General features: G+C 44.8%; 2 protein-coding genes across 3 annotated transcripts; both read right to left on the minus strand.

The window, feature by feature from the left end:
* Nucleotides 1-400: 400 nt before the first annotated feature.
* Nucleotides 401-3,039, minus strand: ctsl.1 (cathepsin L.1). 2 transcript variants are annotated; one of them, XM_069662515.1, is made up of 9 exons: nucleotides 2,940-3,039; nucleotides 2,584-2,684; nucleotides 2,179-2,321; nucleotides 1,874-2,071; nucleotides 1,597-1,788; nucleotides 1,239-1,404; nucleotides 1,049-1,154; nucleotides 650-753; nucleotides 401-527 (listed from the first exon to the last, which is right to left on the minus strand). In XM_069662515.1, the coding sequence occupies exons 2-8, from the start codon at nucleotides 2,681-2,683 to the stop codon at nucleotides 654-656; spliced, it is 1,005 nt and encodes a 334-aa protein (XP_069518616.1). In that variant the 5' UTR covers nucleotide 2,684; nucleotides 2,940-3,039; the 3' UTR covers nucleotides 401-527; nucleotides 650-653. The 2 variants fall into 2 exon arrangements, with proteins under 2 accessions (XP_069518616.1, XP_069518618.1); XM_069662517.1 differs by lacking the exon at nucleotides 2,940-3,039 and having other exon boundaries at nucleotides 2,584-2,764.
* Nucleotides 3,040-8,979: 5,940 nt separating this feature from the next.
* On the minus strand, nucleotides 8,980-14,562 carry vgll2b (vestigial-like family member 2b). Its single transcript, XM_069662258.1, has 4 exons — nucleotides 14,229-14,562; nucleotides 13,398-13,752; nucleotides 11,313-11,759; nucleotides 8,980-9,864 (listed from the first exon to the last, which is right to left on the minus strand). Exons 1-4 carry the CDS (start codon nucleotides 14,313-14,315, stop codon nucleotides 9,821-9,823), a joined length of 933 nt encoding a protein of 310 aa, XP_069518359.1. The 5' UTR covers nucleotides 14,316-14,562; the 3' UTR covers nucleotides 8,980-9,820.
* Between the last annotated feature and the right edge of the window lie 6,564 nt (nucleotides 14,563-21,126).

Raw genomic sequence — 21,126 nt, forward strand, 5'->3', positions numbered from 1 at the left:
GACTAACTTGTTGTAAAAAATAACCATTTTAGCATCCCATGCTCACCCTGTAGCCTACATTTTTATGCTAATACAGTTTCATGGCAAACCAATGTCTCAACTACAGTGGCAGTACAGCCACAGTCATTAGGCTCCATTCTATCTGGACCATGAATGTACCAACATTTTACAGCTACCCCTCTAATAGCTGTTTATATTCAGGTGTGGACATTAGTAGTGGACTGACCAACAGAAGGACAATGGCCTCTAACACTGAAAACCACTGAGTGTTAGTAATATAATGGTAGACCACAAACAAGCAACAAATCACAACACATTAATGTTAATTTAATGTTAAAGGTTTTATTTCTTTACATTTATTTACAATCTTCATAAAAAAGTGATTTTATTCAAAGTGCACCAGGGCGCAGACGGACGCTGCACCCTCCAAACGTACAGAGACATTTTGTTCCTTAACTCGGCTTCTTTATGAAATTAAAGTAAATTATGCATCACTGTTCTCCTCCTTATTGAAGGAAGTCTTGGACCTGAAAATCCAATAAAAAATGAACATGAGTTTGACAATAAACTGCAGCTTGTACACACAGCAGAATTCAAAATAGCATCTGGTTATTAGGGAATAAAGGTTGGATTTGGGGTTTGATCTCACCTGCTCAGACCAGAGGGTAGCTGGCTGCAGTAGCAATACCACACTGGTTGCTTTTGTTCCTGGTCATCATGATGTATCCCTTCTGTCCCCAGCCCAGGCCCCAGCTACAGAAACACACACATTATGAGCAACATTTAGCTGCTATATGTAAAACAGAGTCACAAACAGGGCATTAGCATGTAGAGACATAATGATCACAGCAGACATAATGGTAATAGAAGGGTGAAAAATGGGTAGTGTGCAACATCCTGAATGAGTTTCACTTCATTGTGGCAGCTATAAATAAGACGCCTCACTACTGCTGTCTGTGAAAACAGCAACTTAGCTTTCTGTATCCATCGTTGCACAAGTGACTGAGTGTTGGCATGAGAGCAACATAATTTAAGACTCTTCTTTTACCTGTTCTTCACCAGCCAGTAGTCCTTTCCGCCGTCAGAGCCGTAGCCCACAGCCAGGACTCCGTGATCCAGCTCTGAGCTGCTGCAGTCTGGCTCATCGTACACACCTGCAGACACAAAAGCAAATCAGACAGTTGCAAAAGGAAGTGTTTCCTGTCTCATCTAGCTTATTAAGAGGATGTTCTGTTTACCTGATTCGTAGAGCTGGAAGGACATGTTGGAAGCATCAATGCCCACAGACACAGGCCCGATGGTGGCCACAGCCTCCTTCAGGGCACCCTCATCACCTTGTTTCACATCGACGTAGCCTGAGCATTTGGCGCCAATGTTGGCAGGGTTGAAACGGCACTGACCATCCTAAAAGGGAGACAATAGAGTTTGAGAGATGGACTGGGAGAAGTGTGTTTCAGTGTTTTGTCCACAAGATGGCAGTGTTATGCATCTCCTACATTTAGGCCCATCATCCTTTACACTGTTTGAATGAGTTGTTTTGCATTTTAACTCTGCTTTTAGCATTATAGTGACATATTTTTACGAAGCAATACTAACTTCAGCTTCATAAGGATAAGAGTCCTCGGTGTCAATGCCTCCATTGGCCTGGATGTACTGGAAGGCCTGGTCCATCAGACCTCCATCGCAGCCCATGTTACCATAGTCGCCGGAGCAGTCAACCAGCTGCTGCTCGCTCAGAGACACCAGCTTTCCTGTCTTCCTGAAGTTCTGACCCTCCAGAGAGCCAGTCTGAAAGAGACGTATATTCATTAGAAACCAGAAAACAGACGTGTGAAGTCAAAGACAGAGGATAACATGTTATAGTCCTGCTTACTGCACTGAAGGCCCAGCAGGAGCCGCACTGCTTCTGATCCTTGATGTCGGTGACGTATCCCTTGTCCCTCCAGTCAACGGTGTTGGGCAGGTCACTCAATTCAGGCAGACGGAAAAAGGTGGCGCCATGGCGAGGCTCAGAGGAGTTGAATTTGCCCAAGCAGCCCTGGGAAATCAGGCGTTTGTACTCCTCGTTTTCCTGTGACGAGGGAGCACGTTCAGAGGGTCAATCATTGGAAACCTCCAAGCTGACACGGAAAATGGTGGAAGTTTAAAGTAAGATGATGAAAGGCGATTTGTTCGTACCATGTCAGCAAAGTAGGTCATGCCCAGGCGGTAGGACTTGATGCCCTGGTCGGCCATGATGTTGTGCACCAGGACCACTCTGCGGTTGCTGAGCCAGATTTCCTTGCGGTGGGTCTCCTCTACTGGAGAGTTGTAGGACCTTCCTGCAAATCAGAGAAGGAATTTATCAGAAAGACAGGAGAGTAAAAGGACCGCTAAAAGAAGTTTCAATTAAATCCTTTTCAAATGAATAGATCGAGCTGTATTTGCTAACAAAGTGTTGGACAGAAAGATCTGAACAAATCCCTGAAGACCTTAACATGCATGTTGTCCAAATCAGGCCACACAGGCAGCATCTTCACAAGAAACCAATCTCTATCCACTGTATTTGACAAAAAAAGAAGCAGTCTAAAAAGATTTTCTCACCGTATTTGAGTTTCCAGGCGTGGAACTCCAGGTCCTCCAGAGAGACTCTGGCACAGCTGGCCACGGCCAGAACGGCAGCAACAACCAGCAGCAGCTTCATCCTGACTTACACACACACACAGAAAGAGCACACACATCTCTTGTGACTTGCAGGAAACCACACAGATCTCTTTCACTTCAACTTTGCTTCACAAACAATGTGGCATGCACGCAAGTACTGAATCAGATCTATTCCCCCGATTCTTTGAAACTCTTTCATCTTAAACTCCGTCTTATCTTTCTCAGACTCTGTTTGCGTGTTTGCACCTGCAGAAGCGGAAGGATTGTGTTGTTGTGTGTGTGTTGTAGCTGCTTACCTTTGTCGGTGTGTGTTTGTGGTGAGGTCTGAGGTATAAGCACCTGTGGGTGATGCAGGGCTGTCAGAGAAGCGTACTTATATAGCAGACTGCAGTTATGACCTGCAGTATGTCCAGTCAGGTGGATGTCAGCAGCTCGTAAAGAGAGCAAGAGAGAGAGAAGGGGAGAGAGAGTCAATCATTGAAATGGGGAAGGGGAGGAGGGGTTATTCATTATGAGAAGTTCTCATGATGCCGTTCTTCTGGGAACAATATGTCAGCAAAACAAGAAGCAGCACGGTCATGAATTTCTAAAGAAATTTTGGACATGAGGAGGTACTCCTCAGAGTGACATCAGGAAGAAACTCATGATTACAGTCACATATTTGAGGGGATTCCTCTGGGGATAAAAACAAAGTAAAATAGACAAGTATGCATGAGATGTGTGTACACAGTCAACCACTTGTTTCATCTGGAATTAAATGACACCATGGAAATGTGTAGGTAGCAACAGTAGCCGTCATAATTTCTCGATGCATGGGTGGCACTTTCACCAACACCAGCTCAAAACAAAGTTTGATTTCCACGAAGGATCCGCTTGTATTTGAAGCACCTGATTAAAAAAAAAACTCTGAAGAAGTATTTTTTTGACTCTTTGATTTAACTAGAGAAGTCAAATTGCACATATTCCCTGAAATACTCTGAACATAGCTCCTAAAAACTGTCTGAGAAATTTGGGAGACACATTTTTTTCTCCATTTGAAATTGTTGACTTTTGAGTCATAAGAGTTTCCATTGACTGTCGTTCAAGACTTCCTTTCAGTGCACACATCCTGTTTTCAGTTCGACTTCAAATGTTACCTTTCTGACGTTGTCGGGAACACGAGTGCAAACATTAAGAAACAAAAACACAAACGACAGAAACCAACGCTGGGAAATACTTTATTACTCACTCATGAAAATGAACATTTTTTTGAACATTTTTCATCTTAAAAATTATTTTTTATTTTCCTATCAGCACATTTTAAGACTGCATTCACTGATGTAATTATTGTCTGACTCTCTCTGCCTTTGTTTGTATGTCTGTCACAAGGCCTTCGTGCCCTGATGGCAACACTAAAAACCATAAAGAAGCTATGAAGTGAGAAAAACCTGAGAGCTAAGCTAAAAGTTTACAGACGTCATTAAACTTGATCACCTCATCTCATGTCTCTGCCTGTTTGTGCCCATTTAGATGTGTTTGTACGTCTGGGTTACTTCCTGTACACAAAGTGCAAATGATATGCCAGCTAACACTGGAACATCATGATGTATAGCTTAAAGGAGCAATCCGCCAACTGGAAAAAGTCAGTCAAAGCTGGTGTTCTCTGTAATCGACCGAAGCGATAATATTTGAAATTGGCATCATAGCTGTGGAGGAAGTTGTACAAACAGCTCGTGGTTTCGCCCATTCTACATTCCTACAACACCCAGCAAGCATTGCACCCCTCCCTCTGAAAGGAACGGCCCAGCGAGAGACGCTGGAGTGAAATACTACTGTTTCACTGCAATGGCTCAGAGCGATACAGAATCCGAAATTAGACGAGAATATACCGGTGGATCGTCTAAAAAATCTTCAGGTCTGCAGTCTACATTTCAAACCTGACGAGTTTGAACGAGACATGACGAGGCGGGCGTCCTAGATTGAGGAGGTACAGTTTAGCACGCTCCCTGGCCTCCGCCAGATGACTGTCTGGCGGAGGTTTTCCAGGGCCCGTTGGAGAAGTGGATAGCGTCCTCCAAAGCCACAGAGCGACACTGTATTTTTACCTACCATGATGGCATTAGCTCCCCATCATAGCATGACACCACTGAGGTTCGGAAATCGGCGAACTGGCCCTTTAACATGAGCCGCTTATAAAAAGGCAAAAACAGACAAAAGTGATAACAATAAGGTGGAAAAAATACTCAGTGGATTCAAATACTCCTGGATAAATATTCTTTCCTAAAATTGCAGACATTATACCGAATGATACTTTAAATATCACCTTAAAGTGTAATCTGCAGCACTCGTCTTACAGAGAAGAGACCTCTGTGACAGCCATCCATCCATTATATATACGGCTTATCCTGTTCAGTGTCCCGGGGGGCTGGAGCCCATCCCAGCTGTCATTGGGCGAGAGGCGGGGTTACACCTTGGACTGACCACCAGTCAATCACAGGGCTGACACAAAGAGGCAGACAACCTTTCACACTCACACTCACACTCACAATTTAGAGTCACCAATGCAGCTAACAAACTGCGGGAGGAAGCCGGCGTACCCGGAGGGAACCAACAAATGCACGGGGAGAACATGCAAACTCCACACAGAAAGGGCTAACCAATGTGTAAGAAGCATTTTGCCGATGTGGTAGGTCGAAGGCGAGGAAGTATATATTTACATTATATGTACGGGGCCTGTAGGGGTCGGACAGCTTCAAGATAAATCTGGGGAGTCATGCATAATATTATATGACTTACCTCTTTTAGCATGAGGGATTTGAATACAACCATAAGAGAAGTGTATATGGTAAACGCTTCCTGGTTTAACTATTAACAATGACATCTGAAACGTGAGGAGGGGCCCAGACGGTGCTTTTATTTTGGGGTCATGTAATCATGTTAAGTACCTCAAATCTGTGCAGCACACTGTACAATAATATATAATGTAGTTATTTTCCACCTTTCAGTTGACCAGCAGGTCTGTTAGCTTCTCTGGAGTTCACTGAACTCAAGAGTCACACCGTAAGTAAGTCATTCTGTATTTTAAACCACATAGTCACACAGCTGAATGTCAGTGTGCTCCTTTACATCACTTTATCATAACTGTGATTTTATGTGTAAGACAGTGAGTAAGCAGGTTGTGAAAAATCAGAAGCCAAGTGCACCTTTATACAGACATAAAGTTTCTGATGTGCCTTTCGTACAATAAACATTTACAATGAGAGTCAAGTGACACGACCGGGTCATGAGTCAGCACAACAGGAACGCGGTCGGAAAAGTACATCAGTTCATAGATCAAGGTGTGTGTGGGCTTGAGAGGGAGCTGAAGTAGAGCGTGTTTTTAAATACGGTGTGCACACCTTCATTTAAAAGACTGTGTGTGTTCAAATTTTCACAGGCAAAACAGAAACTTACAGCACAGGAAAAAAACTTCTGACTCTGTGATTTCCACCTCCTCCTCCACACCGTGCACCACATGTTTTGGTTGCGTGCCATGATTATTTACTTGTCCCATGACGGCCATGGCAGTTTGGTTACAGATCTGGAAATTAAGCTTTTTATGTAATTGCTTTACTGCCTTATACAGTCTGTAAACAGGTTGATCTTCAGGTTATAAAATGATTAGAGAGTAGTTCACAGTTTACAGTGAAGATGGAATAACAATAAAAAAATGATGATGTTAAATTGATTAAAATTTATGATCAACAAACGCAAATACAAGATTTAAAAATATAGTAAATGTGCAAATGTAATAATTCTTATATTGTTTTCATTCCTTGTTATGCTCTGTTAATTCTGCTTCCTGGGTCACATGACCAGTCACAGGTCATGTGACACACACCATCTCCCATGATGAATATGATCAACTTAGGGTTTGTCTTACTGTAAATGATGGCTCCACAGCGGAGGACTAATAATAACCATCACTTCCCTTTCTTCAGGGAAACACAGAGGGGTTTTTATAGACCACGTTTGGTCAGAAACCAAATGAAACACAGCTCTCGTGATTGTTATTTTTACTCATAATCTTTACATATTTGTTTCTCCTTCTCCCAGTCAGCCGGCAGCAGCATGTCTGAAGCCTCACTTACAGTAATCTGATGAGGCGTGGTTACAGTGTTTGAAGCAAACACAAGCTATCTGCGCTGGCTGTGGTTGCGAGAGGAATTCACACACTCACTTAAAGTAACCCCGTTCCTGTACTAATGTTCAGATGTGTCCATTTGATTTCGCCGATCCGAATCTCTTTTACTACTTAAAACAATGATATAGAAATGTGTTACCGTTTAACTGCGCTTCATCTCTGAACTAAAGAACTTGTGATTGTGACTTCTCTAAAACTTGCCACTGACTAAAAGTCAACTAAAAACTATAAAGCACTTACAGCTTAAACTAAATCTTTTTTTTTTTTTACACAGCTGATATGTAGAAGATCAATATCTTTCTATCAAGGCTGTAAGTCCAATCATGATGGATGAATTAGGCTCAACTCGCTCAGCAGATCTTAGCAGCTACTGATATATCTCACCTTACAACACTGATAAATGCAGAGCATAACTGTTAATTAAGACTGCAAATGGGGATTAATTCTCTGTTTAGTTGTTTTGTGTATGAATTGTGCAGAAATTATAAACACACCTGGAATTGTTCTCTATGGAGCGAGGTTACATAAGGTCTTCACCTTACATGGATAACTTAAAGCGCTCATTTAAGAAGCAGGAACAAGCTGTAACTTATAGGTGAACTACTGAAACATTAATCGATTATCAGTATAGTTGTCACTTAATGTTCTTTTGATTCTCTTATCTCTTATTAATAATAATAATAATAATAACTTATATCGTATCTTTCATGGGACCCAAGGCCGCTTTACAGAGTAAATAACAAACAGACAACAGAACAAAACAAGCAAACAAATAAGCAGGGGAAGGTGGTGAATTATAGTCCAAAGGCCGTGGTGAACAGATGGGTTTTCAGGGTGTTTTTGAAAATGTCCAGGTAGGCGGCGTTGCGAGATCTAAGGAGGCAGAGAGGGCCGGGGCCGCAACACTGAAGGCTCGGCCCACAACACGTCAGAGGCGAAAGTGAGGGATGGAGAGCAGGCCTGTATCTGAGGACCGCAGACTCCGGGATTGGGGTGTAGGGATGGAGGAGCCCCTTTAGGCCTGTAGGTAAGGTTAATCAACTAATCACTATTTAGGTTCTATGGCAATACATGTTTGGGGGGTGAAGGAGCTCAGAATATAAAGATATTACTTTATACTGTATGTTTTATACCAGACTGCCTTAAAACCATTTCTCCTGTGCTTACACTTCATTGCTCTTACACTTTGCAGAAACTCTGCACGCGTCACTTTTGTCACTACTGCTCTTTTCGGAGTCGGTTCAGGACATCCTCTTTCATTTCCCAGCTGGCATTTGCAGTGTTATACATCTACCAGAAGAGGGCAGCATTTCCCAAGGTTTACAGTATCACGGCCTTCAGCTCAGACACATTAAATGTATGGGAGTAAAAAAATGCGTCTATAGTGCTTCTTCTGACAATGTAACAAGCTGAATGTATGTCTATCTATCATATCCATGCTTACTACAGTTGTGTTAAAGTGAGTTCCGCCTTATATGAACTATTAGAATATGGCGATAACCTTGGTCTATTGACATATATGTGATATAATGTGACAATATCTGTGCAGACTAACTGAAGGAGATCCGGTGTGCAAAGGAAACCCTCCGGCGCAGCGACAATACCAGTGTGAAAAGGCCGTAAGATGCTTGGCACGGCGAACCGTTCGGAACGCTATCCCCGGTAAACTCGTCTAATTTCATTACTCTACATGTTTCCTCAGCTTAGAGCCAATCACATAGTTGGCTGCTCTCTCTGCCGGGGGGGGTCACGCATAACAGCCGCTAAATTGTGACAGTGGCCCAGACTGGCATACCTTAGCACATAATCTGATTATCGGATCAATAACACGGCAACATTTGGTGCATAGCTGGGATGGCCGGCCTCTTCTCCGGTTACGCATTGCTGGCATTCACCAGTCGTTCCCACTTTATAGGTGACAAAGTGTGAATGCGCGCAGGAATTCAAATGGAAGGCCTTTTGAGTGAGACGCGCCGCTGAGCGTAATCTTGATCATATCTGGCCGTGCGCTACTGTCCTGAGGGTTCACACGGCGGCTAGAATATAAGCACAGTATTCTTCTGTCTTACAGTGTAGCTTAAATCAGGAGTAGCTCAGATGCTACGTAACATGATGAAGAGTAAACATGTGAGAGATGGGATAAGTTACCATAAAAATATTTATTGACATCACAATCTTCTTGGGCACAAAAATGAGAAATGGCACACGAAAAAGTCCCCCAAAAAAAGTCCAATTAAAACATCAAAGAATGACAGAAAAATACAGAACAAAAAACTGGAACATCAAATTGAGAGAATAACACAATCTTTGAGTCTGTTCAGAGCAAAGAAATACTTGTTGAACCGAGCACATGTTTGATATGTCTTTGAGAAGTGACCCTCAAAATCTCCGCTTCGTCCGTCTTTAGAAAACACTGAACACTGGCCTAACCAAACATTTTAGAAATGCACATACACACCAATAAATAGAACACTTTATTTCAGAGAACAAATTATATAATAACAACAAAAAAAAAGGTGACAGTCACAGAGAATAAACCACCAGAATCCTGTTTATCTCTGCGTGTGGATGATGACTGCACCATCAAAGAGCATGAGGCAGAGATAACCAGGGACGTTGGAGGGAATCCCTGCTCGCCACTGTCCCTCTATTCATCCCTCTATCTCCCCGTCCTCTGCTAAAGTCTGTCGTGATCCCGTCTTTCTCAGTCCAAACAGGTCACTGCTGTCGCACCTCGCCAAGGCAGCGGAGGAGAGGGAGGCGAAAAGAGAGAGAGGCAGGCCCCTCTCTCTGCTTTATCTCCATGGTGCACACACGTCGACCTGGAGCGAGGCTGTGTGCTGGCAGGGGGAGTGCCGTGTAACAGAGCAGGGGGTGGATGGATGCGGATGGAGGCTGTGTGTGTGTGTGTGTGTGTGTGTGACGGGGATAAAGAGACACGCTGCTTCAATAGCGGAGCAGGTCCAGGGACTAATTGGATCTGGTAATGGCTGGTCAATGTGACTGAAGGGCTCGTTAGAACCAGTACAGCTCCTTGCCTTTCTTGTGCTGCTGGAGGCCTGAGGAGAGAAAAAAAGACAAGGGAACAATGATGAGGACAACGGAGAACAACAGAACACAGGTTGTCATGGAGGCTAGTTTAGCCAAACATCCTGATTTAGAGGAGGGGAAAGAGCCTCTGCGGGTATTATGATGTGTTGTGTGTGTGTGTGTAGGGTTAAGGGTATTCAAAAAGCAAGTGTGTGCATCTGTGCGTGTGTTTGCTACAGAGGCTGGAAGTTGATGGTGATGTGTGTGCAAGAGTGTGTGTGTCAGTGCGTGTGTTTTCTGTCACTGGCTGTCACAAGACAGAAGACTCTGCTTCTTATTAAAGTGATAATCTCAAAGATTTTCATGTAAATAAATATCTGTTAAGTCACCTTGCCAAATGAGGTAGCACAATGGTGACTGAGCTTATGGCCCACTGATGAAAGCCTTTGCATTTGCAGTATTACAGACTGGGTGTCTAAGCGGCTGCTTTTCCGGTCTCTGCGAGCGTGACGAGTAAACAGTAATCTACTATGGCTGAACAAACAAAGAAAAGATGGATGACTGCAGATACAACTTCAAAAATAAGAGAAAATCCAAAGAAAAAGAAACAAATTAGACGCTCAGATGAAGGCAAACAGTCTAAAAAGGAAAGCGACCGTCAGCGAGGAAAATCAAGAGTTACAACCGTGACAAAGGGAGCCAACCGTAGACGTCTGGTTAAATTGGGAAGTGTGCTTCCCATTAGAATTGTATAATGATGTTAGATAGTGCCCAATAAAACAAAATCTTTGAGATTTACAGTCTAAGTACATTAATACTCAAGATTAACATGACCTTCAGTCACATGTTAAGAGCAACTATTAGCACAGAAAGCTAGCTTGTATGGCTTCATTATATTAAAAACTTTACACATACATGTATTGAAGATGAATTGTTGCATATTTATATGTTTTATTGCATATACTGTATGTGTAATTAGGACGGTTGCACGGTGCTACAGTCGTCACTTCTAGAAGGTTCCTGGTTCAATCCAGGTACGGACATTCGGGGCCTTTCTGTGTGGAGTTCTCATGGTACTCCGGCTTCCTCCCGCGGCCCAAAGACATGCTCGTTAGTTTCATTGGTGACTCTAAGATTGCCCGTAGGTGTGAGCGTGAAAGGCTGTGTGATTCTGTGTGTCAGCCCTGTGATCGCCTAGCGATCAGACCAGGGATAGGCTGCAGCCCAGCTATGACCCTGAACGGGATAAGCGGTACAGATAATGGATGGATGGATGTAGAAAGTTGATAGGTGTTTGCACGTCACTACGTCAAATATTTACTCCATAATTTTAAAAAGACTACTTTATTTGTGAGTGCCATATTTTTTATAGCATTAACTTAAAAGGTTAGGTTTTAATATTTAAGAATTCTAAATAAAGTACCATTTTTATTGCCCACACAGTATTTGCAAAAGCCTGACTCGGTTCAGTGGGTACCTGCATCCATGTTGAGCGCCAGCGTCTGGCCCACGTCCCCCGGCTGCAGCAGGCCGGGCCAGGAGGCAGCGGACTCCAGCTTGCTCACTTCGTAGTGGCTCTGCAGGGTGGGGAGGTGAGGGGGCCTCACAGTGGGCATCAGCAGGGGCCCATAGTGGGGCTCCAACGCCGACGGTGAGTACAGTTCGTGGAGAGGCCGCGGGGGCCCGTAGGCTTGGGCCTGAGGGTACCCCCAGCTCTCTGGTGGGTGAGGGTGGGAGTGAGGATGAGCGTGCGGGTGAGGGTGAGCGTGTGGATGCGGCAGACCCGGATGCAGCCCTGATGCGTACGGGTCCATGGAATAGGAGGGCGCACTTGTCTCGCAGTGGGAGCGGCTCTGAGGCGAGGTGTAGTTACTGTCCCAGAAGGATGGAGGGAAGCTCCGCCGGCTGCTGGGCGACGGCGTATCTAAGGAGAGAGGGAGGAAGGAGGATAAACAACGATTAAATTTAGGCCCGAGGCACGAACCGTTGCACAACTGCGTAGTGATGCACTTGATTTATAGAGACAAATGGAAAGGCTGCAGCAACCCGTGCTAAAACGTCGATGTCACTCACATGACTGCTACACCCTCTGGCCCAGATATCTTCCCCATTGGATCATGCTGTCACACACAACCCTCGCCCCAAACAAGACACAGAAATAAACACAACCACGTTCTGGTGGACAGAGGGAGAGATAGAGAGAGGGACAGAGAGAAAGGTAGAACGAGAGACGTCCCTATATCCCAGAATTCTATATAAGGCAGACGCTCTGACCTGGAGGGAGCCCAAGGCCCACCGAGTCTTAAATCTTCACTGTGGTGACATCTCTCACTCTCATGTCAGCCCAGCACTTCTGAGAGTCTCACAACCCTCTCCTGCACACACACGCACACACACACAGTCATGCAGCTCTGGCCCTGTGCTTGCACCCGCCACCCCTCTCTTCTGTCTCCTGCACCCCCACCTGTTGTTTTCTCTGCTCCCCCCCCCCCTCCTCGCCCTTGACAGAATGTCAGCCGGCCATTATATGTTTTTAGCAGTATACTTTTATATTTAGATATTCCTCTGAAAAGAGACACCATGCGACACCCTGAGAGCTAGTGTTTCCCTCTGCCCCCCTATCACACAGACCGCAGCATACGTATATAAATCTGACAGGCAGGCGGGCGGGTGACTGAGTGACTGAGCGGCCATTGTGGGGCAGGAGCTGGAGGGAGAGCCGCGGAGACGTTTGAAGGGGATACGCCGGCGAGGCTGTGCGCTTACGGCCATGTATAAACATAGCATCTGTTGTGAGGCAGGAAGCTTGTGTTAGTGTCGAAATGAAGACGTCCGGCTGAACTAGGAAAGACGCTAACAGCGACAGCAGAGAGGGGGAGAGTAGAGGCAAGAGGCCCTACATGGATATCCAAGGGACATCCTCTGATTGCCGCTAGAAAGAGATTTTGGTGTCATTATTTGAAGCTTTCAGGGTCATAATTCTGGAATATAAGCACTTCTATTTTGCTTGTAGGACAGCTTAATTCAGACGCACAACAGGTTGTGAATCCAAACAGTTTCTGCAGCGACAAGGTGCCAAAAAATGCCGCATAAGATGCCAAAAATTCAAGCCTGGTAATCAGAAGCTGCCTCTGATCATTTTTGGATTCCTGATTTTTCATCCCATAACCTAAAAAATAAACTACCAATACACTGTGCGCGTGTTTTCTCAGGCTTTCCTCCAACCACAGTCAAAGAAGTCCCCCTCTGACTCCTAACAGCTCCTGACCTTCGCGACCTCTGAACCCTACGCCCTGACCTCTCCAGGGACAACAGCCCCAACAAGCAGCTCCTCAGTCATGTCACCTGATCGCATCACCTGTCTGGCTGTGTGCTGTGCTCCGCAGAACTGTCAGCTCACCCTGTGTGGCCTCAAAACACAAGACACCACAGAGACAACTGTTGAACCTGAGCTACCATAAAAAGACTATGAAGCTGCAGGGGTGTAGGGGAGGACAGAACCAACCAAAGCTTAGTGTACGCTTCCACGGTGTGAACTTTTATTTGTATAAATGCAGTATACCTGTTCCCTGTTGGTCTGGTGCCCGCCGTTTGCCCTCTCCATCCATGTAGGAGCTCAGGGCCCTTGAGAAGTGCTCGTCCACCACGCTGCTGATGTCTCCCTGGTAGTACGTGAAGAGTACGCAGCGAGAAGTCAGGTACTCTGCCTCAGGGGCCTCCTGCTTCTCCTTGGGGCCCTCCTCTGGCCTCAAAGTCGCAGGCGTGTAAGAGGAAGAAGAAGAAGCAGAGCTGGACGTTGAAGATGAGGAGGAAGTTGATCCTCCAGCGCCTGGGCCCCCAGACATCCCCTCGGGACCCCTGGGAGTTTCCATAAAATCCCGGCAGTGAGGAGAAGTTCTGCTCAGACCTGTGGGAGCCTGTTAGGGGGGGTCAGAGGGGAAGGAGAGGGAGGGGGAGGAGGAGGGGGAGGGAGAGGGTTATGACAGGTGTTGCGTAGGACAGTTCTCGAGCTGTCTAAGAGACATTTTGACATAATGTTTTTCTTTGTGTGTGGCAGCGCTGGCATGTGTGTGTGCGCGCGAGCGAGCCGGCGTGCGTGCGTCAAGACGTGAGTTTTGCGGGTGCAGGACGACTTATGCGCGTGTTAGGAAAAAGAAAACAGCAATTGCACATATAGATTTTATAAACGTCTCATTAAATTAAACGAACTATGACTTCACAAACAAATAAAAACTCCTTTAACGATTTTTTCCCCACCGGTTATTTGCTTTTACGCACAAGCCGCACGAACTAGCCAAACAGCTACCTTCCAGTTAAACCCCATCACTCCGCTAAAAATGCAAATGAGAAAAAAAATATCACGGTAACACTGATATATTTGCTCACTTCTTACCTGTAAGCTGTTGATAAAAGCAGGAGCAGTCGGTGCGTACGGTGCGTAATGTCCATAGGCTGGGTACATAACATCCAAACAGCTCATGGTAAATGAGCGGCGTCTTCACTGTTCTCTGGAAACCGACCTTGCTGACAGAAAGAGTGACAACATTCCGGGTTTTTTTTATCCTGAAGAGAAGCGGGCTCAGTGATCGCTGGTCAGTGTGAAGAAGACGCTCTTGCCAGACTCCTCATAGTCTCCCCAGAAAAAGAGCGCACCCTCTCCGCTCCCCGTGTGCGCCACAGCAGCTGCGGCAGCAAAATGTGGTGAGGTTTATGGAGCAAGCATGAGGGTGCCCTGTCCTGTACATCTCTGTGTCAACCCCTCCCACCTTTACCAGCCCTCCCGTCCCCCACATCACCACCACCAACACTCCCACTATGGATTATGGATTGCACTGGAGAAAAGGGATTGTTTCCTTTGATGTGACAATGAGTTGGCTTAAAGCTGCAATCATTGTAATAATTAACTGTAATTTGAGTATATTTATAAATCTAGCAAATTCTGCTTCTACAACATTATAATCAAACATTTAAAAGTTTTATAGAAAAGCTGGAACAAGCTGTGACTAATCATGGCTCCACATCTCCTTAATCCTGGTGTAAAATAAGGGTTAAGTCGAAGTGATCCAGTGACACAAATAGCTTAGGATGAAGTCATTGAGCTTTATAAGCAGCCTCACAACAATGAGCACATGACACATTTGATTCAGAGACTTTTTATTTCTTTCCGTGTACCGAGGATACTCGAAAACTCTGCGCGCAGTCCAAGCTGAAAGTGTATCCACGGTCTTAAAACAGCCATCGGTTGCCAAGTAAACCCTCAAGTCATCTGAAGTATTTAGTGTGTTCCCAGAATGACACATAGGTACCAACTATAGGTTGCATACACTGGTCATACCAACCCAGAGGAGAAAGGGACTCTGCACAAATCTATGACAAATTATCACCTATCAGCAGTGCAAACAAAAAGATATTTTCACACACACACACAAACATTACAGATGACAACACAAACACACACCAGGAGCACAGAATCAATCCTGCGTCCGTGTCAAGAATCTTAAAACAAATGCATCTTGAAGACATAAAACTCCAAAAGCAAAAAGTTGGACGCATTCTCCAGGAGGTGCATTTCATTTCTCTTGTTTTAAGGGCTTACAGGTGCCTAATGTTTAGGCATGCCAGTCTTTTTGACAGGCACTTGCCTGTGTGCCTGGGAGAATAGTGTGGAAAATTTGCAGAATTCCATGGACGAGTGTCAGATGAGGTGGAATGTCTCTGATGTATGCGAGTGGACGAGCTCCTGGGGAAGTTACATCGTCCCTCTGCTGCGTTCTCTAGATGGAGAACATGACCAACATCTCGCTGTGCATACATCACACATAGTATGAATAACTGGAGGCAGGTTATTGGCGTGCTAATGAATCAAACATGCTCTTAAATAGCAGTGGATGAAGCTGACATGCAGCGCTGTGGTTCTCACTCTGAGCTTGTCTTGCATCAGTGTTTTGATGAATTGATTTTAAAGCATGGTGCTGCAATGTAATACTGTAAAATGCACTGTATTGCATTGCACATAGCCCCAGTAGAGCGTGTGAGATGCTACAACGAGCTAATCTGTGTAAATCTGCAGATCAATTTGAACATCATTGGGCAAGTAGTCCTACTTCAGTCCTTGCATGACGAGCAATATGGGCTATTTGATCCATATCCATGCAGTGTAATGCAGGACAGCCATGGAGTCATGGGGAAAGAGAGTGATGCAATGCTAGAAAGCTCACTGTTACACCAGCGTGATCAACAGCTGCAGCTGACAGAAGGGAATGGAGGCCACTCTTAGTATTAATGGCTATGACTACATTTGTCTCTGTGTCTCTCGTTCGGTCTCTTTCCCCCCCTCCTGCTAGTCTTCCCTAGTGATACACACACCTTTTCTTTATTTAATCACGCCGTGTTCCCCCTGGCCCGCCACCCATGACTCTCGGTTATATGTGTGTGACAAACACGCTGCAACACTTGTCATCAACTGACCAAACTAGGACAGAGAGCGACCAGCATGTAAAGAACACGGCGCAGATCCCAAACTCCAAAACCGAATCAGTCGGCACATTTGTGTTTCTTTGCATGTAAAGAACAGTATGTGCAAAAGTCTACAGTTGCTCCCGTGTGTGTGTGTGTGTGTGTGTGTGTGTGTGTGTGTGTCTGAGCGCAACCGTGTGTGTCTACATTTACGTGTATATGCTGAAAATAAACACAGGTTACATCACTCCTTGTGACCCTGCAGCACACTGAGGCCCCGCCTCTCTTAAAAGAGGTCTGACCAGGCAAAGTCTCTCATTGGCTGAGATGTTGCAGGGCCGGTTGAGGTAGTAATAGCAACCTGGTTTTATTTAGCCTGCTATTCACATTGCAACACCGCCATTAATAGTTTAAACACAGTGCTACGAATATCTGTGTACATTAAAGAAACAAGGGCACTTTAACCAGTAAAGTCTAATTGTGATACTGTCAAAAACAATTAAACAATCGTGCATTTAAACGCATCTCAGGACAATATGGAGCTCAGGGTGGTGGTCTGTAAAATAGAGCGTGCACAGATATGAACCTGAAACCATATAAGCTACCTCCTGAAACAACAAGGCCTTTATTAAGGTCCCAGTCTGGCTGGGTCCCAAGGGGGTCGGACCTTCAGGATTCCACTGTTGTTTATGTGCCTCAGTGTGTGTGTGTGTGTGTGTGTGTGTGCATGTGTGTGTGTATATGTCCAAGACAGAGATGTACAGCTGCCCCGTTGTCCAGTTCCACACAAACTCATCTCAGCTGTTCAAAATCATCACTGAGTGTCATCAGAAACAGACACACTGGCACACACACACACACACAGCACAAAGGGCCACATATGGACAGGTTTGGCTCATTCATCCTGCTACACAAATGTTGGTAATAAATCCTCTGTGATAGAATGTGCAAGTGTGCAGCTATTTTCTGCCTAAAACAACTCGCGTATTGTCCACACAGACCACCAGCACCCAGGATCCCACAGCTCCCAGTCTAACGTTCAGTTAAATATAAATAAAGAATGTTAAAGATGACATTTGTTTCGGCCGATTTATTCGTCATCATGAACGCTTCACATAACTGGATACTCTTCCACAGCATCCCTTGATTAATGTGATTTATCACCTTCTAATCATTAATCAGTTTCTATTCATGGCAGCACCGCTTGGAAACCGACTTGACGTGACATGAAAGCTTGTTGGGATCACAGAAAACACGTGTTGCACTTACAGCTGCTTTATTTCTATATTATATCTAATGGTTGTCTTTTAGGGTTAAATGCAACATCAGAGTTCTGTTAATGCAGCAGTTTTTCTTTTCTTAAATACTTGACATCATCCCCGAATATCGTGTCAACACATGACTCATTCTCATTTGGCAATGTCTATATCAACTATTCATCCATCCATTATCTATACCTAGGGGGGCTGGAGCTTATCCCAGCTGTCGTTGAGCAAGAGGTGGGGTACACCCTGGACTGATCGGCAGTCAGTCACAGGGCTGACATACATAGACAGACAACCTTTTTACACTTACCTATACCACTTTCCCACCAAAATTAGCGTGTTGGTGCGGGTTTTTCAGACCCGGGAAGACCCGCTAATAAATGCAGATTGTCTCTGTTCCCATTGCCGGTGGAGTATACTCCTATTGGTCTCCTTTCTGCTGCGTCACCGTCTGACATCACAAATGCAGCGGAAACGGGGTGAGTAAACAGTGAAGATGTTACGGTGTCAACTCAAATTTGAAACGATGTTTGAGCGCTGCTCGGACGGAAACGGGCGGAATTTGTAGCTGAGATGACGAGGAGTCGCAGAAGTTACCGAAGGAGCATAGCATCGCGCCGGAAAAGGAGTGGAGATTAGTGTGCGGAGTTGAGGTGATAATTATCCGGGTCTACTGCAGAGTCATTTGACCCAGGTCTGAATGCCGATTGTAGCCTTTCCCATTAAGCAAAACAGCTGGGTGTTAGCGGGGTTTTTGAACAGTGGGAAACAGGCTCTACAGGCAATTTAAGCAGCCTCCCACTGGTCAAACACCCGGATTTGATAAACAGACTGAATGAGTAATAGATACAATAAAGACCTAACAACCGTAACATCTTCACTGTTTACTAACCCTGTTTCCAGCACGTTTGTGACGTCAGACGGTGACGCAGCAGAGAAGTGACCGAAAGGAGTATACTCCACTGGCAGTGGGAAAAGAGACAATCGGCATTTATAGGTGGGTCTTCCCAGGTCTGAAAAACATGCGTCAACACCCTAAATTTAGGTGGGAAAGAGTTATTAGAGTCACCATTAACCTAAAGAGCATGTCTTTGGACTGTGGGAGGAAGCTGGAGTACTCGGAGGGAACCCACGCATGCACAAGGAGAACATGCAAACTCCACACAGAAAGGTCTACTTCATCCAAACACGAACTGGAACCTTCTAGCTGTGAGGCCACAGTGCTTACCACTGCACTTTATCTACCAGCCCTAATTAATAGTTTTATAATGTTAACGTTCATTGACTTGTCTTGTGGTTTGCAATAAATTGGCTTGAACAATACGGAGGCCAAGAATGGCCGAGCTTTGTTTTTTTTTAACTGTTATCTTGAGAACACTAGTTAATTATTTTGTTATCTCAAGAAAATGTGCTGTTATCTTGAGATTATCAATCTTTTATCGAGAGAAAACCAAATGTCACTTCTTCTTATCACCTATAATGTTTCTCAAAGAGATGACATCTTGCCAACTGTAGCAACTGGTTTCAGCTGGAAATGACTCATCAAGGAGTACACCCGTTATTGATGAATGCATCAGACTTTACTTCAGTATAAATCCCAACAGTCATGACGGTGATCTTGAAGGCTGAAACGAAGTGTGATCAAATGAACCAGAAAATAACTTGTAATCAAATCTGCTTTTTGTTCTCTCAAGAAAATAAATAAATTAACCCGTTGTCTCAAAAAACAAGCTTTGTTATCTCACGATGATAAAAACAATTACTTATTATCATATTGGCATTAAAAAATAAGTCAGAGCAAGGCCGTTTTTGACTTCCATATAAAAAATGGTTTGTAGCTGTAGGAGATGCGAGATGTCTGGAAAATGTGTAATAGCAGCAGATACTTCAATAACATTAATACTTAAGAGGACAGTTTGCACGCTTGCTTTTAAACAAAGCATACACCAACAACCAGACGCAATCCAGAGCCTCTGCACAGGTAAATACACTCAATGTTCACTGTCAATTAAAGGCTAACCCTCTGAAATGGACAGAATGTGAATTAACAGCATCCTCAGAGCGGCTGACAAGTGCTACATACCTAACATCCTCACAGTGAGGGTACCCTGCTGCACGCTGCCACCGGGTCACTGGAGTTATGCACACATAATCACAAATTCACACACTCGACAAACACATTCGAAAAAGATGCATAAAGAAACGTTAATCTGAGCGTGTTGGTCTGTCACCGTCCCGCTTTACATTCCTGCCCCAGTGTGCCAGAGGCGGCTGCAGTCAGGAGGGCACTATGGGAGGGAAAGAGATACGGAGGGCAGAATCACAAATTTGGCATGTCACATGGTCAAACACAGAAGATTTACGACTGATCGGGTTCCACATCGGCAGCATGGTGTTGTGGCTTCAGAATGCCAGGTATGGGAGTGAGATCAGACTCCGGCTTTAGTTTGTACACCCTTTCTGGCAACTGCAGCCGCCGCGACTGGCTGAAGATGGCAGTGTTATTGGGGTTTGGCGTTGGGAGCAACTCTTCCCTTGTCTCCCCTTTTAACACCTTACTGGTTGTGTGGATTTACATACCAATGAACATGCAGGTGGGACAGAAAATATGGAAACATACACAGAGAAAAACCTGCTGAAAACTGATACACGTTTGGCGGGAAGGCAAGACAAGGTGTGAAATTAGCTTAACCAATAAAAAAGACATGCACACAGGTAAGAAGAAGCTGCTAATAATACATCCCCTCTTTTCTTTCCCTTATTTTATTCCTCTCTTTACAGTCAGGAGCTGTGATTTACTCACCGGTGACATCATGGAGACCACAGCTATTTTTATTGGCTGGTAAATGGCCAGCTCTTCTCCGTGCTATGCCACCTGTCCAATCCGCAGCAGTCAACAAGCCCCTGGGAGAAACCAAATCAAACACCCAAAAATGATTGAGAGTTGAAAGGCGGAATATGATCCACGCATGCCATGCTACTGTCCTACGCATGTCTCACAAGTCAAATGTCTTGTCGCTGCTACTGGTTTGCTACATCCCAGTTTGTGTGTGTTATTCTTACACTGAGTACAGATCACTCCGTCCTCAGCAGACACTCATACACATAGCTTTCTACTCAGGATATATTTTCAGTTTTGCATGCGATTAAAAAACCTTCTGCAGGGGTGAGACATGTGTGTGAGACGTGTGTGTGTTTGTGTGACTCCAAGGGTGGGGTTATTCCTGGCCCTGTGTTGTGTGTTCTTAGGTGCTGTTTAGTCACATGCCCCCTGACGAACCCTTGGCCCTGAAAAATGATAAGTACAGTAGCTGAGGGGACCCTGCATGATGTCAACTCAGAGGACATATAAACTGATACTTAAAGGGCCAGTTTGCCGATTTTCAACCTCAGTCCTATCATGTTATTACGGGGAGCTAATGCCATTATGGTAGGGGAAAAAATGCACGCTCTGTGTCTTTGGAGGACGCTATCCGCTTCTCCAATGGGCCCCGGACACCAATAGCTTGCTAAACTACACTTCCTCAAACTAGGACGCCCGGCTCCGATGTCATGTCTCGTTTAAAATCG

The sequence above is a fragment of the Semicossyphus pulcher genome, unplaced genomic scaffold (assembly GCF_022749685.1).
Source record: "Semicossyphus pulcher isolate SPU_LCO1_2020_fin unplaced genomic scaffold, fSemPul1.0.p SCAF_14, whole genome shotgun sequence".
Classification (NCBI taxonomy): domain Eukaryota; kingdom Metazoa; phylum Chordata; class Actinopteri; order Labriformes; family Labridae; genus Semicossyphus; species Semicossyphus pulcher.

Excerpts from the sequence above, each read along its gene's own strand:
- ctsl.1 (XM_069662515.1), bottom strand. The coding sequence starts at position 2,683 with ATGAAGCTGCTGCTGGTTGTTGCTGCCGTTCTGGCCGTGGCCAGCTGT. Across the intron at positions 1,789-1,873 it reads CCTGCTGGGCCTTCAGTGCA|ACTGGCTCTCTGGAGGGTCA; the intron begins GTAAGCAGGACT and ends CGTCTCTTTCAG. Across the intron at positions 1,405-1,596 it reads CTTATCCTTATGAAGCTGAA|GATGGTCAGTGCCGTTTCAA; the intron begins GTTAGTATTGCT and ends TCTCCCTTTTAG.
- vgll2b (XM_069662258.1), bottom strand. The coding sequence starts at position 14,315 with ATGAGCTGTTTGGATGTTATGTACCCAGCCTATGGACATTACGCACCG. Across the intron at positions 13,753-14,228 it reads CTTTTATCAACAGCTTACAG|GCTCCCACAGGTCTGAGCAG; the intron begins GTAAGAAGTGAG and ends CCCCCCTAACAG. Across the intron at positions 11,760-13,397 it reads ACCAGACCAACAGGGAACAG|ATACGCCGTCGCCCAGCAGC; the intron begins GTATACTGCATT and ends CTCTCTCCTTAG.